Source organism: Oncorhynchus kisutch, unplaced genomic scaffold (genome assembly GCF_002021735.2).
Source record: "Oncorhynchus kisutch isolate 150728-3 unplaced genomic scaffold, Okis_V2 scaffold1283, whole genome shotgun sequence".
NCBI classification, from domain to species: Eukaryota; Metazoa; Chordata; class Actinopteri; order Salmoniformes; family Salmonidae; genus Oncorhynchus; species Oncorhynchus kisutch.
In genome coordinates, this window is record NW_022263228.1 from 22329 (window position 1) to 49994 (window position 27666).

General features: G+C 43.4%; 1 protein-coding gene and 1 pseudogene across 1 annotated transcript in view; both read left to right on the top strand.

Annotated features, from left to right (window-relative positions):
* LOC116365781 (gastrula zinc finger protein XlCGF26.1-like) overlaps positions 1–19633 on the top strand; it is a 31586-nt gene extending 11953 nt beyond the window's left edge. The window contains exons 3-4 of the mRNA XM_031818193.1: positions 16451–16696; positions 17400–19633. Of these exons, the coding sequence (XP_031674053.1) occupies positions 16451–16696; positions 17400–18889 (1736 nt within the window). The 3' untranslated portion in view covers positions 18890–19633. The remainder of the gene's footprint in view (positions 1–16450; positions 16697–17399) is intronic.
* A 5282-nt stretch (positions 19634–24915) lies between these two features.
* Positions 24916–25080, top strand: LOC116365783 (uncharacterized; annotated as a pseudogene).
* Positions 25081–27666: the final 2586 nt, after the last annotated feature.

A 27666-nucleotide genomic window follows, 5' to 3' on the forward strand; every position in this document is an offset into this window, starting at 1 on the left:
TAGACTAAAAATATGAGCAGCGATGAGTTGTTCACTGCTACCGAGTGTTGTCTTGGAGGATCGTTACAAAATATAACACTTACAAGAACTTGTGAATTCAATATAGGCTTTTAATACAAACATATCAGAAGCCTAGATGGTCCGCAGAACACACACTTTCCCAGAGCACTGGCTCTGTCTTTATACACATACAACATATGAGTCCATCCCACATGCAAATGAAGTTACTTCCCTCAGTCCATCTGCCACCATTGTCTTTCAATCTGTGCTTCCTGCTTGTTCACGCCCAATAACGCCCATATCTGCTTTCAGTCAAGTTATAATGGTGACAGGACCTCTTCATGTCCCAAAGATAATACATGCCCATCTTATCCTATGGGCCCCTTATGTTTAGCTTGTCCTTATTAGGACTAGTAGACTATGTGTCTCTTCTCTTCATGTCCTAAAAATATATGCCCTATGTCTATAGTCCATCAGTTGGTCATTTGGCTGACCCCCTCCTTTGTATGTCCCTCTGACCTTGGTATGTCCAGCTGTCCTATGCTCTCATGGCCTTACTTTGGCTTCCTGTCCTATACAATAGACAATGCATTTGACCAGAATGGCAAATGCACTCTAAGTGTATCTTTCTCTTGTGGTACAGTATTATGTTTCTCCCTATATGTACATCTTGCTCCCACAGTGTCTACCACGCATACCCCAGGTCTACAAGTTAAAATATTATGACGGGGAGCTTATAGACGGATCTTTTTATGAGCAGGAATTACAGAAGGTACAGTTGGGTAAAGACAAAGTCTTTCACGTGGAGGAGATTCTAGATCAAAAGAGAGAAAAGGGTTAAAAAAAAAAAAATGGGTGCTGGTCCGCTGGAAAAACTGGCCCCAAAAGTTCAACAGTTGGGTATTAGAGCAGGATGTGGTGGAGGCATCGGGTGTTAACTTAAACCCTCATGCATGATAAATACTCCATCATTCGCATGTACACAGGAGTGCATCATGGAACACACCGGCTTCTACCTGACTCTCCCCAGTAATGTGTCCGCATAATCAGAGTTAGAATTATACAACCAATTTTCCAAAGCCTATAGAGTTATCAGAGGCCTGGGAAGTAGGTCTCAGCGAGATTACATACCCCCATAGTTGGTATAATATCAAAGATAAGGACCGTGATTTTTATTGCAAAGGGATATCGGAACCTGTAAAACTTATTAAGCTTAAAAAAGGATCGTCTCAGAGTTAACCCAAAACAATATGGAAATATTCCTGATCTACAACCCTATACATAAACGTGTACAAATCTCAGGGGATGCTGACGGAGGTATAAAGACCAGCGGTAAGTTAGCCTACATGTTGGGGATGGGTCCCAATAAATGGACGTATGTGAAAGATCAATTATTCCCATTCCCTGCGGATATACATTCAGGATTTTACAACATATTTGTGTATACCGACATCATATCCTATCAAAGGGTCGGAGACAGCTGTGTGCCCCTCCTGAAAACAGTTCATATAGACGGAAAGGATGGAGACATAGTCACTGTCACCTACGACAAGCCACACTACGTACCTGTAAGCAAGAAATATATTGAAAACATTCTTGTTGAGCTTAAAACGGATCAGAACGAAAACATTGAATTTACTTGTGGTAAAACGATTGTAAAAATCCACTTTAGACCCACCAAAACCTCTCTACATATATAATATTAGTATTATATATTTTTATAAACATAAATTTAAATAGGGTTATGGACCATCAACATCTCGACCCTAACCGCTATGTCTCATACTATGTTGATCAAGTGGGTAATGGACTACCCGGCTATTATGGATACCCGACCATGTACGGTTCGGGGATAGGAGGTATATTTCGTAACCTCTTTAGGATGGTTTTACAGTTTATGAAGAGAGGCTTCAGCATAGCCAACCCACATTTAAAATCAGTGGCTAAAAATACAGTAAGTGAGGTTGTAGCCAATGCTACCAGAAGGGCGTCACCAGATGCAGAGCATCAAGGAGGCTCGGGGCTTATGATGTTGTCTCGAAGACCAAAAAAGAGACCTCCGGGTATAAGGCGCAGGCTTGCTTCTAAAAAGCGGAGGTTAACAGTTAAAAGAAACTCAGTAAGTCAAAGACGTGGTACAGTGAGGAGGTCTGGACCAAAAACGACAAAAATACTCTGAAGTATTTTCTAAAAGAAGAGTGCAACATGGCTCTTTTACACCGCATGTCCTCTGAAGCTGTAAAGACAGAGTTCGATCTTTTCACGCCCCCCTTAACCCAACATTCAAATAGAGAGGTCCAGTTATGTGGAGATAGCCCCACTCTCTGCCATTACAGACAACGGTCCTATAGAATTTTTCATACCAGGCCACGGTGACAACTATCTGGACTTCAACAACACCTTGGTGCATTTGCGTCTAAAAGTGACCAAAAGAGATGGTACTAATATTGCAGGCGATGCCAAAGTGAGATGACCCAAGATGGCCGTCCGTTCTTTAGCTGTAGCCCCAACTAGGCTTCTCAAGAGGGGCAGGTTTCTTTTTAAACGCAGAGACATAGCTGTTACTTTTTAGGAATGTACGCAGCCGGCCACTCCCATGAGGAGCAGGCTGGTTCGTAGCCTCAGGTGTTCTGGAATATTTGCTTTTAAATCCACGATTAAATAAGAAAATGGCACTTTGGTAGCGTCCTCATAGCTCTCCATTAAGTAGGATTTCCTTCCCGGGTACATCTGCTGAGCCAGAATGCTAATTTGCAGTTTGTCTCTAGGATTGGCGTTCAAACTGATGGTGCGGCTATTTTTACCTTGGTGAAACACATTCTGCACCAAGTAAAGCACGGACAGGTTCCTATGATGAGTATATTGGGTAAAAGCTTGTGCAATTTCGGGATGTTCGCTACCTGCAAATAGCATATCGTCCAAAACCAGCAGATTATTTTTATGAGGAGGGAGAAGTTCATCATCAGACAGGGATTCAGGTTTTCCTTCAACAAACTTGATTTTTATTGTCTTCAATATTCATCATTACAGAGGTTGATAACATGAATAACACCACACAATATTATCAGGCTTTTGAGATAACACATGTTCAGAATTCTCTAAAATACTTTTTACAAAGCAAGTTTACCACTATTTGATGGGCCTGTGATTTAGGCCGAAAATGGCAGTTGCAAACGGGGGTCAAAATCAGCTACAGCAGTCATTATATCTTAAGCTTTAAGACACAGTGGGGGGGCTTGTAGCATAAGTCAGTAGCCAAAGGGCAATGTGGTCCCGTCAGGCAATAGCAGTCTCTTGTCATAGACTACCCTGAATCTTTTAGTAAGTGGGGTGTTCCTTAGACGGAAGCCCTTTTTATCCCTAACAATTTTTTTGTAGGAGCTCAAAATCTCCAAGTCACTATTCCTGTTGTTTATGAAACCCTCGACCAAGCGTGTGATTGATTCCAAGTTTACACGCGGGGCATTTTCATAGTTTTGAGTCACGCCTTTGGCTTTCAACACCACGTGATTGTCTTTAGTCCTAAAAGCATAGCTTTCGGGTCCACATGAGGACCATTCTGTGATATGGTCACCCTCTTCAAGTTCACTCGTTAAACCACCCAGATAGTCGCCAAGTGGGGGGTTCCAATCACGCATCAAAGAAGAAAGGGGCTCTCTGATCTCCGAACAGCCAGCAAGGCTCACAATACGTGCAATCTACCTTGGCCGAATAACATAGCCATGTACGTGGTCATTTGATTCCAGCCTTGGTTGTAGTGGTGTAATACGACTCGGAAAAACGCCGCCTTTGGATCCACATTTGTTGCATAATGCCCCCTGTCAGTTGGATAGGTAAAAATGTTGTCTGTCCCACTTCCACCTGTTTCCTCAGCCACCACGATTCTAGCCTCGCCCTGATCCTCTTCCTCCCTGCCTGGCCCAGGGATAGCTTGTCCGGCCTGGCTTGTGCTGAGGGTCGTATCCGCCGATACCTGACAACCTGTAACCTCCTCTGTCAAAGTTGCTTCTTCTGGTATGATGGAACAGCTCGGCCTTGGCTCACTTGACACGCTAAAAGCTGCTGCTGGTGATGATAAACCTACATCCTCTTCTGGTCCTGCTACATTGCTTGTGCTAGCAATGGCTGCACTTGAACTGCATTTGAAAAAGGAATCTAATTTAACAAATTTGATACCTCCTCTCCTCCTTTCTCATTTGCGATCCTTGCTCTTTTGGTCTCCACTTTTGTGTTGATACATTGCTGATTTTTAAATCCGTAATTTTCTATTCTCGACATTCTCTCTTTATTTTTCTTTTGCCCGTTGTCTCTTGATAGCTAGCTCAACTGTTGCTTTAAACGATGACAGAAACAACAACGCTTTGGAGAGTATTTTTGCACAATGAATCCCAGAATGCATTTCATTATCTTAACATGGTATTGAATAATATGATTTATTTAGCAAATGAATTAGATGTATTGTCATCAATACACTAAAATATCATGCTGACATGTAGTGACAAAAAAAACATTTTGTTGGTGAAACCATCAGTGAGATCATTTATCATATGGCCTAAATTAAAGAAGTAATCGGTGTGATGGACTCGTGTCAACAATTAGTATTTGGTATGGTAGGGTGGAATTAAAATTACATAGGGGGCCTGTGGCTCCGCAGATCCGGGCCCGTCACCGGGCTCATGTACGACACGGGCCCTGGTGCAACCACACCGGCTGAAGCTACGCCACTGGATGGTATACAGAAGATTTGGTAAAATACCAAGTCCATATTATGGCAAGAACAGCTCAAATAAACCATTTATAACAGAATTTTAGTTAGTCCAACATAATGCTAGAGCTTTGCTTTCAGCATCTTGGAGTGAATCCTTACCACCGCTGCACCTGGCTATCAGCCACAGGAGCCTCGTCTGGCAGCTAATTCGCCCTCATTTACTGCCTTTTTAAAAAACATATCTGATATGGCTGACTTGCTTAAACAAATATGGTTTCTACTGACTCCTTGTGGATTTGTGTAAGTCGATAAGAACCGCCTAGTTAAATAAATGTTAGATAACAATAAAATATGTACATGCTAAAATCACCACTGTAAAGCACACAGGGTGTTCTCTCCTTAGGCTCACCTTCCTTTCTGCATCAGACTCCAGCCTCATGTCTGGGGTGGAACATCTACTTCTGAATGTACCATGGTTAGATTCATCATGACATCTCAGATTGAACTCTTTGCAAACAGCAACAGTCTCGTTACAATGAAGACATACTGGTTTGAAATTGGAGAAGTACGATGAATATGGGTGATCAAATCCAATTTTATGTCATGCGCCGAATACAACAGGTGTAGACATTACAGTGAAATGCTTACTTACAAGCCCTTAACCAACAATGCAGTTTTAAGAAGAAAAATAATAAATAAAAGTAACAAATGATTAAAGAGCAGTAAAATAACAATAGCGAGGCTATATGCAGGGGGTACTGGTACAGAGTCAATGTGCGGGGGCACTTGACTGTCATTCCCAGTCAAGGTAATTGAGGTAATATGTACATGTAGGTGGCGTTATTAAAGTGACTATGCATAGATGATAACAGAGAGTAGCAGCAGCATAAAATAAGGGGCGGGCAATGCAAATAGTCTGGGTAGCCATTTGATTAGCTGTTCAGGAGTCTTATGACTTGGGATTGAAGCTGTTTAGAAGCCTCTTGGACCTAGACTTGGCGCTCCGGTACTGCTTGCCGTGCGGTAGCAGAGAGAACAGTCTATGACTTGGGTGGCTGGAGTATGTGGTGGAAAATCGTCTTAGAAATATAACACTTACAAGAACTTATGAATTCAATAAAGGCTTTTAATACAAAATATCATAAGCCGTGCTGGTCCACGGAACAGCCAACTTCCCTGAGCACTGGCTCTGCTTTTATACACATACAGCATATGAGTCCATCCCACATGCAAATGAAGTTACTTTCCTCAGTCCATCTGCCACCATTACCTTTTAGTTTAAAACCTGTTAAGGCTAGGGCAGAATACTGCCCCCATTGGTGAAATGCGTGCCCATAGTAAACAGAAAAAAAATCTGTAAAAAATTGCTAATATATGCATATAATATATATTATTGAATAGAAAACACTCTAAAGCTTCTAAAACCGTTTAAATTATGTCTGTAAGTAAAGCAGAACTCTCAGGGCACTCATTCTCCCAAACTCTCTCTTGTCATCCAAAAAGTTGGCCCAACTTTGACGTCATCGCCCCCACCCTTCCCAAGCACCTACAGTCCTGGGAACAGTTCCTATGCCTTCAGCGCGGTGTCCGCTTTCAATGGGGCTTCTCATTGTGTGAATCGCACGCTCACGAGAGTAATGACGGGCCGAAACCTTTCGGTCGCGCGAGACAACAGGTTACTCTGACGCGCATTCTGTCTTTCTTCCAAGATTGATTAAACGATGCGTGTGTTTCTCTTTGTCCTGAGAATTGCGGTGAAGCTATATAGCATGCTAACGCTGTGTTCTGAACCAAGTTTGACAAGTTTAGTCGACATATAATATGTAATTTCGACGTTTTGGTGCGAACTAACTTTACTTTTTGGCTGCATTTCAACCGAAATATGTCGTGTTTGATAACCGAAAGACACAGACTTCAAAACTAAAGCTGTTTTTGGTAAGTATAAACCCTTCCAGGTCTTCTGATGGAAGAACAGCAAAGGTAAGGGAACATTTATGTGTTAAATTTGGGTTTCTGTGGAGGAGCCAAAATGCTAATTCCTGAGCGCCGACTCACATTATAGCCTAGTGAACGAAATCTGTAAAGTTAAAAATAAATGTAACACAGCTGTTTTATTAAGAAGAAGTGTATCTTTCTAAGTATATGTAGAACATGTATATTTAGTCAACGTTTATGATGTGTATTTCTGTTATCTGGCAGAGTTACCATAATTTCTCCAGGCATTGTTGTAGCATTTTTTAGCCATGACCTTCTATGTAAACCGTGATTTATGGATATAATTAGCATATTATTGAAAAAAACATAAATGTACTGTATAACATGTCCTATTCCTGTCATCTGATGAAGATTTTCAAAAGGTTAGTGAATTATTTTACTTTTAATCCTGCTTTTGTGATTGCATCTATTGTTCTACAAAATGGCTATGTAAATTAGCCTATCTTTGGTGGTGGTTTGACATAAATATGTGCTATGTTTTCGCCGTAAAACATTTTAGAAATCTGACTTGGTGGCTAGATGAACAAGGTGTTTATCTTTCATTTGAGCTATTGGACTTGTTAATGTGTGGAGGTTAAATATTTCTAAGAATATTTTTTGCGTTCTGTGTGCTACTGTGTCAGTTGAGCAGTGGGGGGAGGTGCCCTAGCGGGACGTGTGGTGCCAAGTTTAATTAAGCTTCCTGTTTGTTCACGCCCAATAACGCCCATATCTGCTTTCGGTTAGGTTATAATGGTGGCGGGACCCTTTCATGTCCTAAAAATAATATATGTCCAGCTGTCCTATGGGCCTATGTCTTTGGCCTTTGTTATTATGTTTAGCTTGGTGTGCTCTTTGGTATGTTGCCCTTATTAGGACTACTAGATTGTGTGTCCATGGATATGAATAGTGACAGTGGAGCACATGGATGTCATGGAGTCTATTTGGTCATTACCAAATAGGCTATAATTTCATCAAATTATGTTAATTTTTGAAATTGTTTTAATTATGTGTATTTAGGGTACATTGTATGCTAGCTGTTCAACTGGAGTTAGCATGCTAGAATCCCTGCTATTTATGACCAAATGTCGTAAAATTGTTATTCCCACCACGTCATTACTACCACATAATGAACGGTGATGGTAAGGACAGAATCTGGTGGTAATGACTAAATGTTTTAGTTCATACATTTTTACTTGCTGTAAGACCTGAGAAGACAAACAAATGACATATATGATCATGGTTCAGTTGAAATTGAACACTAAATAAGACCATTACATGATGTATTATGTTAGGATGGTTGAGTGATTTTGATGTCTATTCATGTGACTTACTATGGTTATTACTGGGTTCGGGTTAAATATCAACATTTAGACATGACAACTCACTACCGAGTTACTGGGTTATTACAGGCTGGCTAAACCGCTCGCGTCGCCTGCGCGCACCCCGCTAAAGCGGGAGTTAATGTCATGTATGCTGAGAAAACATAGGAACAATGATTACATTAACAGGATGTAGAGATGATGTAATCTAGTGTATTTGTTGCTTCTGGGCAAAACAACATGCCAATGATTACATTAAGTTAATGTACATGACTACATTAGCTGAGGTCATAATTACATTTGTTACATCTGGACATACTAATTACAAGAGTAAGCGGAGAGAAAATGGTAGCAAAAATGACCAACATATGAAACATGGAGTATACAAACATGAGCTATATTTGGATCAAAACAGACGGACAATTTTGGGCGAAATAAAGTCCATGATGGATGGACCTGACCTTGCTTGACTCCTTGCTGTCCCCAGTCCATCTGACCGTGCTGCTGCTCCAGTTTCAACTGTTCTGCCTTATTATTATACGACCATGCTGGTCATTTATGAACATTTGAACATCTTGGCCATGTTCTGTTATAATCTCCACCCGTGCTTCTACACCTGCATTGCTTGCTGTTTGGGTTTTTAGGCTGGGTTTCTGTACAGCACTTTGAGATATCAGCTGATGTAAGAAGGGCTATATAAATACATTTGATTTGATTTGACCTGATATAGCTGAAAATGGCAAAGCCAGTGAGAAATTCCCATTTAACCTGTAGATGTTGGCTTTTTTCAATGCAGGATTCTACATGCAGGAGTTAGTCGGTAGCGTGGTGTGTCTGGTTTTGGGTAGGGAAGTATGGCGAAGCCGAAGTGCTGTTCGAGTCTGGTGGCTCCAAGTTGAGTAAAATTGGTAAGAATGAATTGAATGGAAGACGGAGACGACGAAAAATTGAGCAATTGGCCAAAAGTTGTAAATGAACATCGGTTTCTTATGGAGTGCGATTCATCAACAATTATGTATTGTTGGGAGATCATTTGAGGTCAGGAAGATGGTAAAGGAGGCATTAGGAAAGGTAGGGTCAGTCAGTGACCAGTAGTGGTTTTGATTTCATGCGTCTCAGAAGAGCAGAAGGAGAGAGCATTGTTTTTTGGAGCAGGGCACCGATAAAATGTGTTATATCTGGAGTTTCGTTGGAAGAGTGAAGAGTGTCTGCCTACTCATGTGATGCTGCGATATGTAAGATACGCAGTGAGAGCGATTGTGAATAAACCACTGCAGTTATGAAATTGATAAAATAATGGCCATGTTTCAAGTGTGTACCGACGGAATATTTTTGGTATTTATTAGGATCCCCATTAGCCGCTGCAAAAGTATCAAAATTGTAAACTTCTCTCATTGACTTGTCAAACCCAGGCTTGGTCCGCTTCACACGCGTTCTCTGAAGTCTCGCGTTGTTTGCGTCTCTGGGTTTAGAAACTGGTAGTGGGGGAACAGGAAATTCCACGCAGGCGCACATCATTCTTCACAACAAAGGACACGCCAGAATTGTGCAGTCGAGACTACAACTTCTGTGTACGTTTCAAATGTATTACTACTGGTATGTAATAGCACGTTTTAATATCTTAAGAACACGTCATAACATGCTAGGTAACACATACGTCAAGTTATTATCACGTTTGGTAAAAAAAAATGTGCCAAACCGCGTGAGTGAACGTGATCACTTTTTACATTTTTTAATTTTTACAATTGACATAGATACTCTGGGTTTGTCTGAGTGGATGTATATCATCTCGTCAAGGTAATCTCATTAAGGATCAAATAATTTGTGATTTCTGGGTTCGTTTAACATGTCGTTTTTGGTTTTGTGTAACGTTAAAATTCACGAGCTCGTAAAATGGCGGCTCCCTCTCGGTCTGCATCAACGGACTTCAGTGCAGGCAATGAGGGTGCAGCAGAGAGAGACCATTTTACGGTTCCACTACTGTTTTGGAGATAAATGTAATGATTATCAGTTTTCTACACGTGTACTAATATTGAGACATTCAGTTGTTTCTGTCTGTCTATAAATGTTACTATGTTTTTTTTTGGATTGAAATAATACAGGGAAGACAAGGTTATTCAGGAAAATAGTACATAGTGCTGCCTGAAACATACTGCAACCTTGTACTACATGTTTTTTGAGTCATTTATGTCAATTCAGAAATCTACTATAGATTAAGTTCTGTAGCCTAATATAAAGTGTATACTTTGTCTGTGAATGAACTCGTGTTTTGTCGTCAATGCTTAGCTTCCAGATCTATTGACAATATCTATTATCTACAGTAAAATATCTACAATATCTATCTATTACAATGGTATTGACATTACAGTTGATCTGGAAGTATTACGCTTTTGGGGCGCTAAAGTAAGGGTAATTGTACGGACCAAGGCGATGTACGAGTTTACGTGAGTTTACGTTAGCACCAATACAACCAGCCTGAAAACAATAGCTAGGTTGCCACTTGTTGTTCGCCTATTGAAATTGAATTTCTGTTCATGAAAATAAACAGTTAGCCAGCTACTTAACCCTGTTGCCCAAAGCTTCCGTTATAAGCATCCAACTAGCTTCATCTGGCTAGTGAGGCTCGACCGGACCGGGTTATGTGTTGTGAAGCTAGCCACAATAAGGATTATCACAAAAGTGGAATTTGCTGTTTTCAAAATAAAGGTATGTCATTGATAGTGATGCAAATTATTACAAATAGTAGAATTATGCCCTACCTTTACTTTGAAGGCTAACTGCAAATTCCACTATTGTGGCTAATCCTTATGGTTGCTAGTTTCACATAGATGGGTCCAACCACCATTAATCAAATAAGAACCGTCTTATAAATTAGGGCTATTTTAGATAATGATACCTAGCTATATAGTTAACTACCTGACTATAGCTACTGAAACAGATTATGCCGGTTTGCGATGTTTTTGGGGAAGAACATTGTTTGCATCCATGAGTTAGCTAGCTTTTTTTATGACCAGCATCAGAGCATACGTATTGATGAATCGTTGACATATGAAATTCGAGTGATTGTGTAATCCATGTGTAATAACTACGTTAAAATATGAACGCGTAATATTATTGTGATGGGCAGTCATATTCAGGTCCTGATTGGTCAACAAGCTTGTTTTTTGACACGCAAAGACCCAAACGGCGTTCCATAGAAATCCTGGTTGAGAATGAAACGACAGAACAAATGAACAAGGAAACAGCACAGCAAGTAAGTGGGGAAATAGGTTTTGATTATGTTTTACTGGTAATGGGGACATATGGAAATGCCAACAAAATAACTTTTTTTTGTGTTTGTGTAACCTGTTATTTAACTAGGCAAGTCATTTAATAACAAATTCTTATTTACAATGATGGCCTACCCCGGCCAAACCCGGACGACGCTGGGCCAGTTGTGCGCCGCCCAATCATGGCTGGATGTGATACAGCCAGGATTTGAACCGGGGACTGTAGTGACGCCTCTTGCACTGAGATGCTGTGCCTTAGACTGCTGCGTCCATGTGTGTGTTTGTGTGTGTGTTAACTATTTAACTGTACTAAAATGCATAAAAGGCCGCAAAAAATGTCAATATCGGGTATCTGTAGCTGTTTTTTTGTCAAGGAAAATATCGGAATGGGCAAAAAAAATTCATATCGGTGCATCACTACTACTGACACTTGCATGGTTTGACACCAGTATTGCCAGCATTTGTTTTATTAACTGGGCTGTCTGGAGTGTTCAGAGAGGAGACTAAAGAAGTGAAGTGGACAAACTGCCAGTGTTTTCTATGAAATGAGTCTGTGTCGTGCCCTTGTGATAGTGAGTGGAGGAAAGGTTGCTGGATTGAATCCCTGAGCTGACAAGGTAAAAATGTTATTCTGCCCCTGAGCAAGGCAGTTAAGCCACTGTTCCCGGGGCACCGAAGACGTGAATGTCGATTATGGCAGCCCCCCCCCCCCTCCACCTTTTTGATTCAGAGGGGTTGGTTTGTCTGAATAAATGTACATAATTTCCTCAATGTAGTTTTAATAAAGAATACAAGTATTTGAGTTTTCTGAGTTTGTTTAGCATGTTATTGGTTTTGTGTAAAATTCACGAGCTGGTAAAATGGAGCTGTCCACTCTGTCTGCTCCAACGGACTTCAGTGCTGGTGCTGGTGCAGTTGAGCTTAATGTAATGATCATCAGTTTTCTACATGTGTACTAATAGTCAGACACCTTCAGTTGCTTCTATCTTTATCTATAAATGTTACTATGTTGTGAACGGGAAATACAGTTGGTTTTTGATTAAAATAATACAGTGCACTTGCCATTTATGTGAATTGGGGAAATCAAGGCTTTGGGTAACTGGTGAAAAGGAGTCAGACGCAGGAGAGTTGAGCTGCGTGGACAAGGTATTTAATACACGAAAAAACACGGGTGTAGAAACAATACCGTGAAATATACCGGTACCACGAATAAACTGGCGTTCATACAAAGCCCGGCAACAAAATACCAGCCATCAGATACGTATGTATGTGTGAAACAGAGGGTTAAATACTGAATCTGTGTAATGGGGGAATTGAAACCAGGTGTGAAAAAAACAAAGACAAAACAAATGGAAAATGAAAAGTGGATCGGCAATGGCTAGAATACCGGTGACTTTGACCGCCGCCCGAACAAGAAGAAGGACTGACTTCGGTGGAAGTCACGACAGTGCCCCCCCCCCCCTTGAGCCGCGCGCCGACACCGGCGTTGGGGACGACCCGGATGGAGACGGTGGAACTCCTGCAGCATCGACGGGTCCAATACATCCTCCACCGGCACCCAGGATCTCTCCTCCGGACCTTACCCCTCCCACTCCACGAGGTACTGAAGGCCCCTCGCTAGACGCCTCGAGTCCAGTATGGCTCGAACTGCATACGCCGGGTCCCCCTTGATGTCCAAAGGGGGCGGAGGAACCTCCCGCACCTCAGACTCCTGGAGTGGACCAGCCACCACCGGCCTGAGTAGAGACACATGGAACGAGGGGTTAATATGGTAATCGGGGGGAAGCTGTAACCTGTAACAAACCTTGTTCAGTCTCCTCAGGACTTTGAATGGCCCCACAAACCGCGGGCCCAGCTTCCGGCAGGGCAGGTGGAGGGGCAGGTGGAGGGTCGAGAGCCCCGGTGTGCCGTGGCGGTCTGTGCCAGTCCTTTGACGCCTCCCGGCCCACTGAAGGTGCACATGAGCGGTGTCCCATGTCTCCTCCGAGCGCCTAAACCAGTCGTCCACCGCAGGAGCCTCGATCTGGCACTGATGCCTAGGTGCCAGAACCGGCTGGTACCCCAGTACGCACTGGAAGGGGGAGAGGTTAGTGGATGAGTGGCGGAGCGATTTTTGGGCAATCTCTGGCCAAGGTATGAACGCCGCCCACTCCCCCGGCCGGTCCTGGCAATAGGACCGCAGAAACCTACCCACATCCTGGTTCACTTTCTCCACCTGACCGTTACTCTTGGGGTGAAAACCTGAGGTAAGGCTGACTGACACCCCCAGACGTTCGATGAACGCCCTCCAGACCCTTGATGTGAACTGGGGACCTCGATCAGATACTATGTCCTCAGGCACCCCGTGGTGCCGGAAGACGTGTGTGAACAGGGCCTCCGCAGTCTCTAGGGCCGTAGGGAGACCGGGCAAAGGGAGGAGACGGCAGGACTTAGAAAACCAATCCACAACGGCCAGGATCGTGGTGTTCCCCTGTGAGGGAGGAAGATCTGTTCGGAAGTCCACCGACAGGTGCGACCACGGCCGTTGTCGAATGGGTAATGGTTGTATCTTCCCTCTGGGCAGGTGCCTAGGAGTCTTGCACTGGGCGCACACCGGGCAGGAGGAAGCATAAACCCTCATGTCCTTAGCCAAGGTGGATCACCAGTACTTCTCACTGAGACAACGCACTGTCTGGCCGATACCCGGATGACCAGAGGAGGGTGACGTGTGGGCCCAATAGATCAAACGGTCGCGGACAGCAGACGGAACGTACAGACGCCCAGCTGGACACTCGGGGGAGTGGGCTCTGCACGTAACACCCGCTCGATGTCCGCGTCCAGCTCCCACACTAGGCAAGAGGCCGGGAGTATGGGAGTGTTATCCATGGACCGCTCCTCTGTGTCATACATCCGGGACAGTGCATCTGCCTTAGCGTTCTAGGAACCTGGTCTGTAGGACAAGGTGAAAACAAAACGGGTAAAGAACATGGCCCACCTTGCCTGGCGAGGGTTCAGTCTCCTCGCCGCCCGGATGTACTCCAGATTCCGGTGGTCAGTCCAGATGAGAAAAGGGTGTTTAGCCCCCTCAAGCCAATGTCTCCACGCCTTCAATGTCTTGACGACAGCCAACAGCTCCCGGTCCCCCACGTCATAGTTTCGCTCCACCGGGCTGAGCTTCTTCGAAAAGAAGGCACAGGGGCGGCGCTTTGGTGGCATACCTGAGCGCTGAGAGAGAACGGGTCCTAACCCAGTCTCGGACCTGCGGCCACCTCCACTATGAACGCCAAAGAGGGATCCGGATGCGCCAGCACGGGAGCCGAGGTAAACAGCCGTGACCAAAAGCCCTGTCCGCCTCAGCCGACCACTGCAAACAAAGTGGTCCCCCCTTCAGCAGTGAGGTAATGGCAGCTGCTACCTCACCAAAGCCCCGGATAAACCTCCGGTAGTAGTTGGCAAACCCTAGAAACCGCTGCACTTTCTTTACCGTGGTGGGAGTCGGCCAATTACGCACAGCTGAAATGCGGTTACTCTCCATCTCCACCCCTGATGTGGAAATGCGATACCCTACGAAGGAGACGGCCTGCTGGAAGAACAGGCATTTCTCAGCCTTGACGTACAGGTCATGCTCCAACAGTCGTACAAGTACCCTGCGCACCAAGGACACATACTTGGCGCGTGTAGAGGAGTAAATCAGAATGTCATCGATATACACCACTTCACCCTGCCCGTGCAGGTTCCTGAAAATCTCGTCTACAAAGGATTGGAAGACTGATGGAGCATTCATCAACCCGTATGGCATGACAAGGTACTCATAATGGGGTAATGTGGTAAATGCCTTCTTCCACTCTTCACCCTCCCGGATACGCACCAGGTTGTAAGCGCTCCTGAGATCCAATTTTGTGAAGAAGTGTTCCCCGTGCATTGACTCGATCGCACTGGCTATGAGAGGCAGCGGGTAAATACCTCACAGTGATTTGGTTAATGCCTCAGTAGTCAATACACCTCTATCCTTCTTCTTCACGAAAATAAACTCGAGGAGGCAGGTGAAGTGGAGGGCCGAATGTACCCCTGCCCCAGAGATTCGGAAACATATGTTTCCATAGCCGCCGTCTCCTCTTGCGACAGGGGATACACGTGACTCCTGGGAAGTGCTGCGTCTACCAGGAGATTTATCGCACAATTCCCCCCCCCCCGTTGATGGGGTGGTAATTGAGTCAAATCGGTATATTCAGAGGGGATGCGCACGGTGGAGACCTGGTCTAAGGCTTTCCACTGTAGTAGCACCGATGGAAACCCCTACTCACCTGGGTTGACACGAGAGTGTCCCGACGGACGTCCTCGCGCCTGCTGCCTCGACTCCCAGAGGAACCTCCCCAGCACCGACCGGCAGTGTGCCCTCTGCGGCCACAGATGGTGCATGAAATGGCCCCGCCTCCGGTCGCCCTAAGTGCAGCACCTCCCAGCTCCATGGGCGGTGGTGCTGGGGGATGGAATTGACAGACCCCGATCTGGATGTCCGCGGGTAGCCAGCACGTTATCCAGCCGGATGGACAGGTCCACCAGCTGGTTGAATGTGAGAGTGGTGTCCCTGCAGTCCAACTCCCGACGGACGTCCTCGCGCAGACTGCACCGGTAGTGATCAATCAGGGCCCTGTCCTTCCATCACAAACTCCTGTGCGCTCCTCGTCCCCTGCCTCAGGTGTACGAGACATGAAAATCCTGAAGTGGTCCAACAAGGTTCTTCTTCCCCCACATAAGGCGTTGGCCCACTCCAGGGCCTTCCCTGAGAGGCAGGAGACGAGGGCGATACTTAGCCCGGCAACAAAATACCAGCCATCAGATACAGCCATCACATAGAACTAACACGCACACATACATGTGGGAAACAGAGGGTTAAATACTGAACATGTAATGGATCGGCGATGACTAGAAGACCGGTGATGTCGACCGCCGAGCATCGCCCGAACAAGGAGAGGGATCGACTTCGGCGGAAGTCGTGGCAGTTCCTCTTATAGAATATTAGCTCAACAGTATTGTGGAGCTCCTGTGCCTAAATATAAACAGTACCAGCACCCATTTCAGTCCAAGTCAAGCACTGAATTAGATAATTGAACATATAATATATTTTTAGAGAATAAAGAAAGTGCCAGAACTGTCAAGACAAAAACATTTGTTTCTGTTTCTCATTGTTACTACAGGACTAGAATTAAGTCTGAGGCCAGTAACATCAACAGTAATGACAAACCCAGCCTGCCTCTCTCCTTCCACACTGAGTGCAAACCCACAGTCACTGGGTCCTGATTGTGACAGTGGGGCCCAGTTTGCACTGCAGGATCCAGAGATGGCATCAGTGAAGCTGGAAGACTACAGTCAAACACTGGAGCTGAATGTCAACATTAAAGATGAAGAAGAGGAGGAGAAGATTGGGAAATCTGTTAATCATGGTAAGAGCAGGTTCTATCTAACTCAGTTTGTTGTTCATTCCAACTTCCCACTGTGTATGAAAAGTTGCAGTAGAGCTGTTTCATGATGAACTGTTTCAATGAGAAGGTAGATGTTATTTCATGCTACTGAGATGTGCATGGTTTGACACCAGTATTGCCAGCATTTGTTTAATTAACTGAGCTATCTGGAGTGATCAGAGAGTAGACTAAAGAAGTGAAGTAGACCAACTGCCAGTGTTTTAAAGTTCTATGAAGTGAGTCTGTGTAGTTACTAACCCTTGTGATAGTGAGTGGAGGATGATATGAAATTAGTCTGTGTCGTTACTAACCCTTGTTATAGTGAGTGGAGGATGACAAGCCCCTTTTTTTTAGCTTTCATCTCTTACCCACTTTTAGAATAGTTTTATTCCCCTGTATTGTACAGCCTACTGATATAAATACATATGTCACCCGGTACAGACAGAAGAGGACCGGCCACCCCTTTGAGCCTGGTTCCTCTCTGTTTCTTCCAAGGTTCCTGCTTTCTAGGGAGTTTTTCGTGGCCATTGTGCTTCTACATCTGCATTGCTTGCTCTTTGGGGATTTCGGGTTGGTTTCTGTAAAGAACTTTGTTACAACTTGTGTAAAAAGAGCTTCATAAAATACATTTGATTGACATGTATATCACACCAATTGACTGGTTGTTCTGATATTGTACACACAGGAGACCATGTTGAGACATTCTCTACATCCAGAGAGCATCAGCAGGAAGATCACATAGCAAAGAGGTCTCACCACTGCACACATTGTGAGGAGATTTTCCCATGTCTATCAAAGCTAAAAATACACCTAAAAATACACACAAGAGAAAAGCTTTACTCCTGCTCTGAATGTAGAAAATGCTTGAAAACATCAACTAAACTAAAAGTTCATCAGAGAACACACACAGGAGAGAAGCCTTACTCCTGCTCTGAATGTGGGGCGAGTTTCTCTCAACTGGGCTACTTAAAAAAACATGGACGTATACACACAGGAGAGAAGCCTTACTCCTGCTCTGACTGTGTAAAATGCTTCAAAACGTCAACTGCGCTAAAAGTTCATCAAGGAACACACAGAGCAGAGAAGCCTTTCTCCTGCTCTGACTGTGGAAAGAGTTTCTCTCATCGGGATACCTTAAAACAACACGAACATATACACACAGGAAAGAAGCCTTACTCCTGCTCTGACTGCGGGGCGACTTTCTCTCATAAGAACACCTTAAAACGTCATGAACATATGCACACAGGAGAGAAGCCTTACTCCTGCTCTGACTGTGAAAGGAGTTTCTCTCAACTGGGCCACCTAAAAAGACACGAGCGTTTACACGCTGGAGAGAAGCCATACTCCTGCTCTGACTGTGGATCGAGTTTTTCTCAACGGGGCACCTTAAAACACCATGAACGTATACACAAAGGAGAGAAGCCTTACTCCTGCTCTGACTGTGGGGCGAGTTTCTCTCGACTGGGTACTTTAAAAAAACATGAACGTATACACACAGGAGAGAAGCCTTACTTCTGCTCTGACTGTGGAAAGAGTTTCTCTCAACTGGGTACCTTAAAACAACATGAACGTATACACACAGGAGAGAAGCCTTACTCCTGCTCTTACTGTGGAAAGAGTTTCTCTCGACCGTGCACCTTACAGAAACATGAACGCATACACACGGGAGAGAAGCCTTACTCCTGCTATGACTGTGGGGCGAGTTTCTCTCGTCCGGACACCTTAAAACAACATGATTGTATACACGCAGGAGAGAAGCCTTACTCCTGCTCTAACTGTGGAAAGAGTTTCCATCAACTGGGTACCTTAAAACAACATGAACGTATACACACAGGAGAGAAGCCTTACTCCTGCTCTGACTGTGTAAAATTCTTCAAAACATCAACTGACCTAAAAGTTCACCAGAGAACACACACAGGAGAGAAGCCTTACTCCTGCTCTGACTGTGGAAAGAGTTTCTGTCGACTGGGTAACTTAAAACAACATGAACGTATACACACAGGAGTGAAACCTTACTCCTGCTCTGACTGTGGAAAGAGTTTCCATCAACTGGGTGCCTTAAAACAACATGAACGTATACACACAGGAGAGAAGCCTTACTCCTGCTCTGACTGTGGAAAGAGTTTCCGTCAACTGGGTACCTTAAAACAACATGAACGCATACACACAGGATAGAAGCCTTACTCCTGCTCTGCCTTTGAAAAAAGTTTCTCTTAGGAGTAAGAGAAGCCATACTCCTTTTCTGAATGTGGGGCAAGTTTCTCTTGTCCGGACACCTTAAAATGACCTGAACATATACACACACTGGAGAGAAGCCTTACTCCTGCTCCGACTGTGGAAAGTGTTTCTCTTGAATGTGCCATTTAAAAAGACACCAAAGGAAACACGAGAGGAGCCTTACCACTGATCTGACTGTAGGAAATGTTAAAACACCAGCTGAGCTTAAAGGTCATTAGAGAAAAGACAAAGGAGAGAAGCCTTATATCCGCTCTCAATGTGGCAAGAGTTTTTCCCAATTGGTCAATGTAAAAACACACCAATGGATACACACTTCAGAGAAGCCTTATCACTGCACTGACTGTGGAAGAGGTTCTACAGATTGGGTCATTTAAAAAGACACAAATGTATACATAAAGGACAGGCCTCATCAGTTCTCTCAGACCAGCTAAGATTAGACACTCCACTTAATTCTCATGTCATTAAATAATTGGTTATAATTGTTTATATGCTTATATATCGGACATGTGTGTTTTCAAAGTTCAGCGACACAAGTCTGTAAATCAAAACCAAATATACAGGGTGTTGCATGCTGTGATCGTTGAGAAAACTGGGACATGTATCCTGCAAAGAATCCTGAATTGTCTGTATACGTAATACTTGATGCATGAATAAAATAAAAATTCTATAATGAAAATGAAATGTTGTCGTTATTTGAAAGTGGCTCATTAACGTTATTGTACCTCAGAGAGGCAAGAAGGATGGCGGAGCAGATGTTGAAAAACATTTATTATAATCCCTCTAACCCCGGGTCTTATGGGGGTAAGGAACATTTACAGAGAGCTATAGCCGAAGAAACAGGTAGCCGGTTAAGCGATTCTAAAGTGAATGAGTGGTTATCAGAGCAGGATGCATATACTCTCCATAAACCTGTAAGAAAGGCGGATCTATGTGACTTGCAGGTCCTTGCAGATAAAAATGATGGAAATCGCTACATGCTAACGGTTACAGATATTTTCTCTAAAATAGCATTTGTAAGGGGCTTAAATAAGAGCGGGGCAGAGGTGACCCGGGCCTTTGACCCTATCTTGAAGGATGGAGGAGCCCCCAAGAGGCTATCTAGTTTCCTTCTCTGCCCACCACCACCCAGGGGTTGACGTATTATTTGCACTACAAGCTCGAGGGTCCTATCGGCTAAGACGGATACATTTGACTGAACAAGTCGTTCTAGCAGCGCGATAAATTGTTCCAGATCTGCTTCGCTATTGGGTAAAATAAGAGATACCGTGCTATGCATGTCTCCACAAATTTCCAACTGTAAGACATCACGTGGTTCGCCATAATCTCTAAATCAAATCAAATCAAATTTATTTATATAGCCCTTCGTACATCAGCTGATATCTCAAAGTGCTGTACAGAAACCCAGCCTAAAACCCCAAACAGCAAGCAATGCAGGTGTAGAAGCACGGTGGCTAGGAAAAACTCCCTAGAAAAGGCCAATACCTAGGAAGAAACCTAGAGAGGAACCAGGCTATGTGGGGTGGCCAGTCCTCTTCTGGCTGTGCCGGGTGGAGATTATAACAGAACATGGCCAAGATGTTCAATGTTCATAAATGACCAGCATGGTCGAATAATAATAAGGCAGAACAGTTGAAACTAGAGCAGCAGCACAGTCAGGTGGAAGTTGAAACTGGAGCAGCAGCATGGCCAGGTAGACTGGGGACAGCAAGGAGTCATCATGTCAGGTAGTCCTGGGGCATGGTCCTAGGGCTCAGGTCAGTTGAAACTGGAACAGCAGCATGGCCAGGTGGACTGGGGACAGCAAGGAGTCATCATGTCAGGTAGTCCTGGGGCATGGTCCTAGGGCTCAGGTCCTCCGAGAGAGAGAAAGAAAGAGAGAAGGAGAGAATTAGAGAACGCACACTTAGATTCACACAGGACACCGAATAGGACAGGAGAAGTACTCCAGATATAACAAACTGACCCCAGCCCCCCGACACATAAACTACTGCAGCATAAATACTGGAGGCTGAGACAGTTCTAGGCCTTTCTAACAGTTCGTTCAGAGTGTCCAATATCATTACGTAAAACACAGTATAGTCAAGTTTTTGATTCACCCATGCGAAATTGAAAAACTGTCGAATCTCTGTATTGTTGAATTGATTTCGGTATACAACACGAACACTTCTATCCATACAATCCTGATTTATTAGACAATTTTCCAATTCCTCAAAAACATCGTATTGCGTTTCAGACTCTTCGGACATGGGTGTTAATGTCTGGTTTTGAGGGGTGTGTGTTGCAGAATTAGATCTCAGGCTCTCGTTCATCTGGGTAATTAGCGATATGAGGGCTTTTCATCCGAAGGCCCTGACTCATTCATACGATTAATAATTTCTATGAGTTCGGCTGGAATCTGTGATAATATGCTTTCATCTATCGGTATTATGTCTGTTACCCCCGCCTCATTCATATGGTTAATTATAGCTTGGAATTCTGGCGGTATCTGGGATAAGAGGTTTTCAACTGTCTCGCCTAGGTCTGTTGGGTCAGCCATTTGGATAATTAATGATGTGTGTTCTTGGGTTATTCTGGAAGGATCCGTGTAACATATATGCTTTTAACGCCTGTATTTGCGTTTTTTTAATTGGATTGCTATTTAACATACGTGGAATTGCTCTATGCCAGAAGGATATATCCTGACGGTATTGGCGCTCTAGTAAAACACCCAGACGTCTGTGTAGCAAAACCTTTCGGGATTTTAGAGCCTTGGAAAAGGCTGTGAAAAACCTAGCTTGTTCTATTTCAGATCCGTCTGTTGTCACCACAGCATTGGCAGAATCAAGAAGGTTGGCCGCATCCCATAATAACCGGTCGTCTGCCTGGGAGATGTCATTTATAACGTTGAAATCCTCCGTTTTGGTTGTTTCATTGTGAATGTTCGGTGAGCCGGAATCCTCCGCGTGCTCTAGATGTGTGAGGTCTTTGGTGCCGTTATACGCCGGGGAGGAGTCTGAAGAAAATAATACATATAAAATAGGTTATTAAACATACAAATATGTTAGATAAAAAATGACAAATACATTTCAGGTGTAATACTATATATTAACAATACATAATTACATTACCTCTGCTTTTTTGACGAGGGCTGTTCTGACGAATCGCGTAAACCTGGGGGGGGGGGGGGGGCTTGACTTTTGTCACCAAGAATTCCCGATTCTGCCAGGCCTGTCTCGTTGGAGCCTGAAAAAACATTATTTGTCCTTGTTTTAACATATTCAAGCCTAAAAATGTATAAATAATAATAATAATAATAATAATATATAATGGTTTCATACCGTGTCCATTGAGCGCCGTCTCGTAAATTCCCTATCCTGTCGTACTTTTCCGGAGGGGTTGATTCTGAGCAATGTATTTGCGCCCGAGTTGTGCGTTGTTTGCTTGGGTTAGGAATATGGAGCGAGCTGGTGGAGGTTTCCGGGGGAGTTGACCGGACGTTTAAATCCTCTGTTCTCGGTGTGTTTGAAAAAACGTTCGTACAGTACAGGAGAATTGAATCTGTGTATAAATATTATTTTGTATGTGATTATTGGACTTACGTCTACAATAATGTGACGGGGTTTGGCTGCCTGCGATTTGCTCCTGAGAATCGCCGTCTAACGCTGTCTGTTCCAGATCATTTATCCCTCTGAGCAGCTGCGTAAATGTTGGAGACCCTACAAACGTTAGATAATATTAACATTTTATACGATAAGAATACGTGCATTGACCCACGTTTAAAACACATATAACTCCATGTTTAATATTACAATAACATCCTTCATGTTCAAACAATTCCACGCATCCAAATCTAATATATATTTTTTCATTAACTCACCTTCAGAAAGCTCCATTAGGACGGATTCACAGATGATCCTTTTAAATGTTCAGTCCGATAACTATTCGGGGTTGCTGGCCTGTGGGTTTGTAGCTGCGCTAAAGCGGTGCTAACATAGTGGATCGGACACTCGCTCCTCGGTCTTGGCTCAAAAGGAGAGATACTACGGAATGCATTTACAGGGCATAGGGGGTGACGTTTTTTCGGGCGATATCCTGTATGCAACACCCTGTATATTTTGGTTTAGATTACAAAGGTAGTGATTTCAAACAACAGGAGGGGTGTCGAGACAGTAAGACGTGGCCCTTTTGATTTGCTACATCCTCAGGGTTAGCACCTTGGGGGGTGTCCGATGTAAATGTATAGACCGGGGTGGGGGCACCGTTAGTATATGCGCTGATTAGAAATATCAATGTTTATCCCTGGGGGTCGGTCTAGACATGGTGTATTCTTTCTGGGGGCTGGTTGACTTTTTAGCCTTCACATCCTCTGGAGGGTGAGATAAATTAGGATTTGAAAGGCTGTGTGTTAATGTGTTAATGTGTTAATGAATCGAAAGTCCCCATTTTAAGAGAAACCGACACACTTTTTGATGGGGGATAGGCAGATATCTGTACATACCGTTTGCATGATAGTGAAACCTTGGTTTCCGTAAGTCTTTTTTCTTCGCTACAGACCGGGGTGGGAGAGAAAACGAGAGCTTCCCATTCATTAAGGGGTGAGATACCATTTTAAAACCATTTTATTTCATTCAAATATTAAGTACATACAGTTTAAAACCTCTACGGGATTGTTGTCCCTAAACCGGGATGATTGCTGTCCCTAAACCGGGATGATTGCTGTCCCTAAACCGGGATGATTGCTGTCCCTAAACCGGGATGATTGCTGTCCCTAAATCGGGATGATTGCTGTCCCTAAACCGGGATGATTGCTGTCCCTAAACCGGGATGATTGTTGTCCCTAAACCGGGATGATTGTTGTTAACATGCTCTAATGTGACTAGAATGACTCTGTATACAGCAGCCAACTTTCCGGGACAGACATGTCTTTATTTATATTCTTGTTCATTCTTGTTAATCTAACTACAGTGTCCAATTTACAGTAGCCATTACAGAGAAACAATACCATGCTATTGATGAGTAGAGTGCACAACAACAAAACACTTATCTCGGCAACTGGTTTAATACATTCCCCTCTGAAGGTAAATAATGTACTTACATTCAGTAATGTTGCTCTGATTCGTCATCCTGATGGCCTCAGAGATACAAATGTAGCATAGGTTTGATTGATTCAAAAAATATATATTTTAAAATGTAGGAACTGGGTTCCACAGTTTGAACCTCTGACGTACACTCTAAGGGAAGTCTAAGCTGAGACAAAGACAGCATCTTTAATCATGTGGTTCAATCGCAACAGCCATTGTCTACATTGTGGGAGGCAACCCGTTAGTTCAAACCCTAAATAAACATTCCTGTTTCGAACTTCTAATGACTACTGAAAAGTCCAAATTCAACCCTTCCTTATAAGATAACATTGAATATATATAGGCAGGGTAGCCTAGTGGTTAGAGCTGACAAGGTACAAATCTGTCGTTCTGCCCCTGAACAGGCAGTTAACCCACTGTTCCTAGACCGTCATTGAAAATAAGAATTTGTTCTTAACTGACTTGCCTGGTTAAATAAAGATTAAAAAATATATATATTAAATGCACAATCACAATCATTATTTCAAATAAATTATCAACACATGTTTTGGTAAATGGCTAGAAAAAAACGAATTCAAAATAAAATATCAAATCTAGAGGTAAAAATACATTGTTCCTTTTGATAGTGGTAAATTGTTATTAGTATTAACATAATATTCAATAATTCCACCTTTCCAAATGATTGCGTTCTCCTCTACATATAACACCAGCATTTACATCCACTGGATAAATAATAAACAGTAGATAAACTGACTAAATATGTGAATAAATACCAAATACTTCACCTTGCCCTTGGGCTTCCCATTCCCTTCCCTTGTGTATGAAAAACATTCATACGGGTACTGTTTAATTTCCTTTAGGGGGGGGGGGGGGGACATCCATAGAGAAATGAAAATAAAAATGATATATTTTAAATCTGTTCTTATCAGTTTAATATCTGACACGTCCCCTATCTGGGGACCATATATTAAATAGATTTTTGGAACAGGGAGATGGAATAGGGGCTTGCTCCGTCCACTCCACGCTTCGACCTGGTATTGCAGTACCTCCAGGAACGGTGCACCCCCTGTCGTTGTAAATATAAATCAGACGTTGATACGTTTTAATTTGTTACATCTCTCTCAAACAGCACAGATGTGATTCACTGTAGAAGCACTGGTCCTCTTACATTTTAATTCCAGGTTGCATATTACAATATTTAAGGGCATATCAGATGGTCTGTTCTGGCCATAACAGTCACACCAAGCATAGGGTTGGTTGGTATAAGATTGAAATGGGTGAATAATGTACCCATGAAAACCCTATGAAATAGTTCCCCAATACCGTCTGATGTATATATTTAATGTATTACATGACTGGTGACCACAGCCCTTCCAACAATACATTTAAATCATGTTTTACTGTGATTGTTTCACCCTGCTGAATGTATTCAATGTATTCCATTTCAAATGTGTCTCCCAGTGCAGCTTTACTTCCAGGCTATTATGACACATCTGTCAGTTTCTTCTATGTTTCTAGGCCCAGTACAATGGAAAACATACATTTGGTCACTACCATTCCACGAAAATACCATGCTATATTTTTTTTAATTGTACTACAATCCTACATTTTTGTAAGGGCTGTTCTTCACATCAGGGTGCTGCTGCAGGTTCTCTGCGTCTCTTGACCATGTCGGACGGGCCGGGCACAAAGCTCAAGACGCCTCTCCACTTCCCACCATTAGTTATTTAGCAAGCATGACAACACATCTCTCCCGACAGACACAAGCAAAACCTCTTGCATAAATGTAGCAGTCTATACACCTAATCATTAGTGATCTGACATGCTGTATTACATGGAAACTGTAGGCTACTAACAGCAGCAGCTACATAGTCTAGTTTACTATGGTCCTGTCCCTCTGGCCAGGGTAAACAAAGTGGTAATGTTGTGTATTGTATATACAGTATTTGACTTCAAACATTTCATTATAATTTAATTATACACAAGATAAAAAAAAAGTGGTTGCCCATCGGGGTGCCAGGGTAGCCTAGTGGTTAGAGTGTAAAGGAGGCAGGTAGCCTAGTGGTTAGAGTGTAGAGGGGGCAGGGTAGCCTAGTGGTTAGAGTGTAGAGGAGGCAGGTAGCCTAGTGGTTAGAGTGTAGAGGGGGGGGGCAGGGTAGCCTAGTGGTTAGAGTGTAAAGGAGGCAGGTAGCCTAGTGGTTAGAGTGTAGAGGAGGCAGGTAGCCTAGTGGTTAGAGTGTAGAGGAGGCAGGTAGCCTAGTGGTTAGAGTGTAAAGGAGGCAGGTAGCCTAGTGGTTAGAGTGTAAAGGAGGCAGGTAGCCTAGTGGTTAGAGTGTAGAGGAGGCAGGTAGCCTAGTGGTTAGAGTGTAAAGGAGGCAGGTAGCCTAGTGGTTAGAGTGTAGAGGAGGCAGGTAGCCTAGTGGTTAGAGTGTAGAGGAGGCAGGTAGCCTAGTGGTTAGAGTGTAAAGGAGGCAGGTAGCCTAGTGGTTAGAGTGTAAAGGAGGCAGGTAGCCTAGTGGTTAGAGTGTAGAGGAGGCAGGTAGCCTAGTGGTTAGAGCGTTGGACTAGTAACCGAAAGGTTGTAAGATGAAATCCCCGAGCTGACAAGGTAAAAATCTGTTGTTCTCCCCCTGAACAAAGCAGTTAAACCACTGTTCCTAGGTCGTCATTGAAAATAAGAATTTGTTCTAGTTGACGTGACTAGTTAAATAAAGGTATTTTTTTAAATGAATGTACAAACATTTTTCATAACATCCTTGTCATTTAGCAGATGCTCTTATCCAGAGCGATTTACAGGAAACATTAAGAGTTAATTGCCTTGCTCAAGGGCACAATGACAGATTATTCACCTAGTCGGCTCGGGATTCAAACCAGCGACCTTTCAGTTACTGGCCCAACACTCTTAACCGCTGGGCTACCTGCCAGATCAATTAACTTCAATACAGTTATTCAAATACATTCATCATCAATGACTAAAATAATGAATCTAGTATTAAAAGACAAATTAATAAACACAAGTATTCGATTCATAGCCTGTTTATCATTAAACAATTGTTCAGTAATATAAAATAATCCACCCAAACTAATGCTGAAAACTGATCACCACAACATCTTTATCTGAAATACACTGAGTGCACAAAACATTAGGAATGGCTTCCTAATATTGAGTTATACCTCCTTTTGTCCTCAGAACAGCCTCAATAGTCGGGGTATGGACTCTCCAAGGTGTTGAGAACGTTCCACAGGGATGCTGGCCCATGTTGACTCCAATGCTTCCCACAATTGTGTCAAGTTGGCTGGGAGTGGATCTACTCTGAATAGCTCCTTCCATGTCCTCCCACAGATGCACAATTGGATTGAGATCTGGTGACTCAGCAGGCCACTGCAGTAAGCTGAATTCCCTGTCATGTTCTTGGAATCATTCCTGGCCACCATGAAGGGATGCACCTGATTGGCAATGATTTTTTACACAAACGTTGCTCCACTTTTATCAAGGGGCCCAATATGTGGCATGAAAACACACCATCATACCACCACCACCAGCCTGCAATGTTGTACTCGTGGTTTCCTCCCATCAGCGTGAAACAGCAGGAACAGGGATTCATCAGACCAGGCAATGTTTTTAAAATTCTCCAGTGTTTTCATTCCTTAGCC